Source organism: Chiloscyllium plagiosum, chromosome 9 (assembly GCF_004010195.1).
Source record: "Chiloscyllium plagiosum isolate BGI_BamShark_2017 chromosome 9, ASM401019v2, whole genome shotgun sequence".
NCBI classification, from domain to species: Eukaryota; Metazoa; Chordata; class Chondrichthyes; order Orectolobiformes; family Hemiscylliidae; genus Chiloscyllium; species Chiloscyllium plagiosum.
Window position 1 is genome coordinate 84836169 of NC_057718.1, and position 6000 is coordinate 84842168.

The 6000-nt window shown below is 43.7% G+C and overlaps 1 protein-coding gene across 2 annotated transcripts in view; it reads left to right on the forward strand.

The window, feature by feature from the left end:
- The window catches only part of ninl (ninein-like), a 151720-nt gene that overhangs the window by 96900 nt on the left and 48820 nt on the right, over positions 1 to 6000 (forward strand). For both annotated transcript variants that reach the window (XM_043696419.1, XM_043696420.1), the window contains exons 12-13: positions 4521 to 4631; positions 5096 to 5185. In XM_043696419.1, coding sequence (XP_043552354.1) covers positions 4521 to 4631; positions 5096 to 5185 — 201 coding nt within the window. The remainder of the gene's footprint in view (positions 1 to 4520; positions 4632 to 5095; positions 5186 to 6000) is intronic.

Genomic DNA, 6000 nt, shown 5'->3' on the forward strand with positions numbered 1-6000 from the left:
GAATCTGAAGCCCAACTAACCTACACTATTCCATTATCATTCATATGTTTATCCAATGACCATTTAAATGCCCTTAATGTTGGCGAGTCCACTACTGTTGCATTCCACACCCTTACTACTCTCTAAGTAAAGAACCTACCTCTGACATCTGTCCTATATCTATCACCCCTCAATTTAAAACTTATATTCCCTTGTGTTAGCCATCATCATCCGAGGAAACATGCTCTCACTGTCCACCCTATCTAATCCTCTGATCATCTTGTATGATAAAGTCTATAAAGTCAACTCTCAACCTTCTTCTCTCCAATGAAAACAGCCTCAAGTCCCTCAGCCTTTCCTTGGAAGAGCTTCCCTCCATACAGACACATCCTGGTAAATCTCCACTGCACCCTTTCCAAAGCTTCCACATCCTTCCTAAAATGCGGTGACCAGAACTGTATGCAATATCCCAAGTGCGGTCGTGCCAGAGTTTTGTACAGCTGCAACATGACCTCATGGCTCCAAAACTCAATCCCTCTACCATTAAAAGCTATCACGCCATATGCCTTCTTAACAACCCTATCAACCTGGGTGGCAACTTTCAGGGGTCTATGCACATGGACACAGAGATCTCTCTGCTCATCCGTACTACCAAGAATGTTACCATAAGCTCAGTACTCTGTATTTCAGTTACTACTTCCAAAGTAAATCACCTCACACTTGCCTTCATTAAACTCCCATTTGCCACCTCTCAGCCCAGCTCTGCACTTACCTATGTCCCTCTGTAACCTGCAACATCCTTCCCAACTGTCTGCAACTCCACTGACCTTAGTGTCATACACAAATTTACTAACCCATCCTTCTACGCCCTCATCCAGGTCATTTATAAAAATGACAAATAGCAGTGTCCCCAAAACAGATCTTTGTGGTACACCACTAGTAACTGAACTCCAGGATGAACATTTCCCATCAGCCACTACCCTCTGTCTTCTTTCAGCTAGCCAATTTCTGATCCAAACCGCTAAATCACCCTCAATCCCATACGTATGTATTTTCTGTAATAGCCAACCATGGGGAACCTTATCAAACACTTTATTGAAATCCATATACACCACATCAACCGCTTTACCCTCATCTACCTGTTTGGTCACCTTCTCCAAGAACTCAAAAAGGTTTTTGAGGCACAAAACCATGTTGACTATCCCTAATCAAATTATTCCTTCCTAGATGATTATAAATTCTAACTCTTATAATCCTATACCCAGAACCAAAGTAAGACTCACTGGTCTATAATTACCAGGGTTGTCTCTACTCCCCTTCTTGAACAAGGGGACAACATTTGCTATCCTCCAGTCTTCTGGCACTAGACCTGTAGACAATGATGACATAAAGATCAAAACCAAAGGCTCTGCAATCTCCTCCTGAGCTTCCCAGAGAATCCTAGAATAAATCCTATCTGGCTCAGGGGACTTATCTATTTTCACACGTTCCAGAATTGCTAACCTTAATCCTGTCTAGTCTAATAGCCTGTATCTTAGTATTCTTCTCGACAACATTGTCTTTTTCTTCTGTGAATACTGACGAAAAATATTGATTTAGTGCCTCTCCTATCTCTTTGGACTCCACGCACAACTTCCCACTACTGTCCTTGATAGGCTAATAATCTTACTCTCGTCTTACCTTTATTCCTGACATACCTGTAGAAAGCTTTAGGGTTTTCCTTGATCCTACCTGCCAAAGACTTCTCATGTCCCCTCCTGACTCTTCTTAGCTCTCTCTTTAGGCCCTTTCTGGCTAACCTGTAACTCTGAAGCGCCCTACCTGAGCCTTCATGTCTCATTTTTACATAAGCCGCCTCCTTCCTCTTGACAAGATTCAACTTCTTTAGTAAACCACGTTTCCCTAGCTTAACCACTTCCTCCCTGCCTGACAGGTCCATACTTATCAAGGACACGCAGTAGCTGTTCCTTGAACAAACTCCACATTTCAATTTGTGCCCATCCCCTGCAGTTTCCTTCCCCATCCTATACCTCCTAAATCTTGCCTAATTGCATCATAATTGCCTTTACCCCAGCTATAACGCTTACCCTGCGATATGTACCTATCCTTTCACTCACTAAAGTAAACTTAACCAAATTGTGGTCACTATCACAAAAGCGCTCAACCACCTCCAAATCTAATACCTGGCCTGGTTCATTACCCAGTACTGAATCCAATGTAGCCTCGCCTCTTGTTAGCCTATTTACACATTAGACAAAAACTGACCCATTGAAATTTCTCTAACTATAGCGTTTCCAGTTAATATTAGGAAAGTTAAAGGTCCCCATCACAACTACCGTGTTACTTTCCCTCCTATCCAGAATCATCTTTGCAGTCCTTTCCTCTACATCTCTTTTGGAGGCCTATAGAAAAATTCCAACAGATAACCTCTCCTTTCCTGTTTCTAAACTCAGCCCATACAGTCTCAGTACATGGTGTTAATCAAATGTCCTTTCTGCCACTGTAATACTGTCCTTGACTAACTGCCACACCCCATCCTATTTTACCACCTTCCCTGTTCTTAGTGAAACATCTAAATCCTGGAGCCTGCAACAATCATTCCTGTCCCTGCTCTATCCTTGTCTCTGAAATGGCCACAACATCAACGTCCCAGCTACCAACCCATGCTGCAAGTTCACCCATCTTATTCTGGATGCTCCTGGCATTGAAGTAGACACACTTCAAACCACCTTCCTGCCTGCCGGGACACTCCTGTGATCTTGAAACCTAATTCATGACCTCTCTACTTGCAACTGTCTGTACATTGGAGCTACAATTCAGGTTCCCTTCCCCTGCTGAATTATTTTAAAAACTCCTGAAGAGCACTAGCAAATTCCCCCACCCAGGATATTGGTACCCCTCTGGTACAGGTGTAGACCATCCTGTTTGTAGAGATCCCACCTACCCCGGAATGAGCCCCAATTATCCAGGTATCCAAATCTCTCCCTCCTGCACTATTCCTGTAGCCACATGTTCAACTGCTCTCTTTCTCTCTCTCTCTCTCTCCCTATTCCTCGCCTCGTTAGCAGGTGGCACGGGGTAACAAACCAGATATAGTAACTCTGTTTGTTCTAGCTGTAAGCTTCCACCCTAGCTCTTGGAATTTTTGCATTATATCCCCATCCCTTTTCCTACCTATGCTGTTGGTGCCTACGTGGACCACGACTTGGGATTGCTCACCCTCCCCATTAAGGATCCCAAAATCTCAATCCGAGACATCATGGACCCTGGCCCCTGGGAGGCAGCACACCAACTGCGAGTCTCTCTTGTTTCCTATCTGTCCCACTAACAATGGAGTCCCCAGTGACTAATGCTGTACTCCTTCCCCCCTCCTCAATACCTGAGGATCAAGGACAGACTCTGTGCCAGAGACCTGTACCCATGGCTTGCCCCTGTTAAGTTGATTCCTACTACCTCTCCTCCCCTCCCCACCCCACCTCCCCCCACCCCCCACCCCGCCCCATCCCCCAATAGTATCCAAAAGTTGTTATAGAGGGAACGACCACAGTGGATCCCTGCGCTGTATGCCTGTTCCCTTTCTGTCCCCTGACAGTAACCTATCTACCTTCTTGCTGTACTGAGGTGTGACTACATCCCTGTAACTCCTCTCAATTACCCCCTCAGCCTCCTGAATGATCTGAAGTCCTTTCTGTCCCCTGACAGTAACCTATTTACCTTCTTGCTGTACCTGAGGTGTGACTACATCCCTGTAACTCCTCTCAATTACCCCCTCAGCCTCCTGAATGATCTGAAGTTCATCCAGCTTGAGCTCCAATTCCCTAACATGATTTCTGAGGAACTGGAATTGGGTGCACTTTCTGCAGATGAAGTCAGCAGAGATATTAATGGTAACCATTGCCTCCCACATTCTGCAGGAGGAGCATTCAACTGCCTTGACATCCATTCCCACTATTCTGAATTCCCAAAGAGACTACTGGGGTGAATAAAAAGCTAGTAATCTCACCAGTGGGGTGCCCAGAAGCTTTTTTATTGGTTAGAGGAGGAGGATGGGTGGGAGACACTACCTGAGTACTGTTTTGGGTAAAGCAACCACTCAAACTACACTCTGTTGCCTACCTTCAAGCCAATTTTGTATCCAATTGGTTAGATCCCCAGATCCCATGGAATCTAACCTCATTAACCAGTCTGCTGATGCAGAACCTTGTCGAACACTTTGCTTATGTCCATGTTGACAATGTCTACTACTCTGCTTCATCAATCTTCTTTGTCACCTCTTCAAATAACTCAATCAAGTTACTGAGACATGATTTCCCACACCCAGCCATGTTAGCTCTCCTTAATCGGTCTTTGCCTTTCCAAATGCATGTAGATCCTCAGAATCCCCTCCAACAATTGACCCACCACCGACTTAAGGCTCACTGATCTGTAGTTCCCTGACATTTATTTACAGCTTTTCTTAAATAATGATACTACATTAGCCCCCAATCTCTAATCTATATCTAATTAATAGTTACTCAATGATAACCTTTTATTTTCAACAGGAGAACAGTCGATTACAGAAAGAATTGGTGGAAACGGTGGAAAAATTGACTGAATCCGAGAAATTGATTTCCAGGTTACAGAAGGACCTTGACTGCATGCTGAAAGCAAAAGCAAGTTTCACACCAATAAGTTTGGAATACATTTGATTCGGGTCAGTGGGTTGGTGGAGGGAGCCAAAGTAGGGGGTAGGAAAGAGATCCAGTCAAAAAAGGAGGGTGTGTTGAGTAATGGGCAAGTTATTTGCTTATATCACTGTAACAGTTGCCATCATTCCTACTGTCAACCCCGTGTCCATGGTATCACAACCTTATATGATGCTATACTTCCATGTTGAGAATGGATGATTAAGTAGGGGGAGAAAGAATGCTTAAATATTTAGAATGCACATCAGTTCAGAAATGTCTGAAAATGATGGTCTGTCAATTATGTTTGAGCTTTAAAAGGTACACTATATTCTATCTCCCTCTCACCCTTTCTCTCCTCTCCCAGCCCACAGTGACTGAGAACTAAACACCTTTGGCTTTTCTTTTTGTCCTAAATGTGCTGCATTCTTTTGTTCCCTGTCTCTATTCAGTTTGGAGAATGGGATCATCCGAATGTGGAGATCACTGGCCACGAGCAGAGGTTCACGGGGATTATAATGGAATATGAACAACAGTGCAAGGTGGGTATTGGTCCAAAAAAATATTTTCAGTACATTACGTTGGAAGTACCCCTAGGCTGGCTCTTACTTCAGTTCACTACCCAGTGATGGAGGAAATCTGGGTAGAGACTGATCAAGCTAGAGTTCCACTTTAGCACAGCAGTGAAAGACTGGTGGTGTCTGTAAAAGATGCCCAGCAATCATAGGGAGGAAACTGGAGCAAAGGTGAAATTTGATTTGTTTCAGTTTTTTTTGTGTGTTTCTTAATATTTCTAATGTTTGTTGAACTTGCTTATCAACTGCCTTGAATTTAATCTGTGTTTTTAAAATTAATTCTCTGTTTTGATTTCCATCATTCTACCTTGTTAATGAACTGACAGCTTTAAATATGGAAGGCTAGATTGTGTATCAAGTTACAGACCCCGTAGCCTGTGCTGCTGTTACATTTCAGTTCATTATCTCTGTATCACTTGATATTTGTTAACTATGTTCACCTCAGTTTTACATTTTTTAAAATTGAACCAATCTCACTTGCTTTATGTGGAGGGAGAGAGATCTAGATATCCTCTATCTTAAAAAAAAAGTTTGCTGACATCATCCCTGAATAAGTGGTCTCAGTTATGGGCTGAAAATGTGTTGCTGGAAAAGCGTAGCAGGTCAGGCAGCATCCAGGGAACAGGAGAATCGACGTTTCGGGCATAAGCCCTTCCTCAGGAATGAGGAAAGTTTGTCCAGCAGGCTAAGATAAAAGGTAGGGAGGAGGGACTTGGGGGAGGGGCGTCGGAAATGTGATAGGTGGAAAGAGGTCAAGGTGAGGGTGATAGGACAGACTGGGG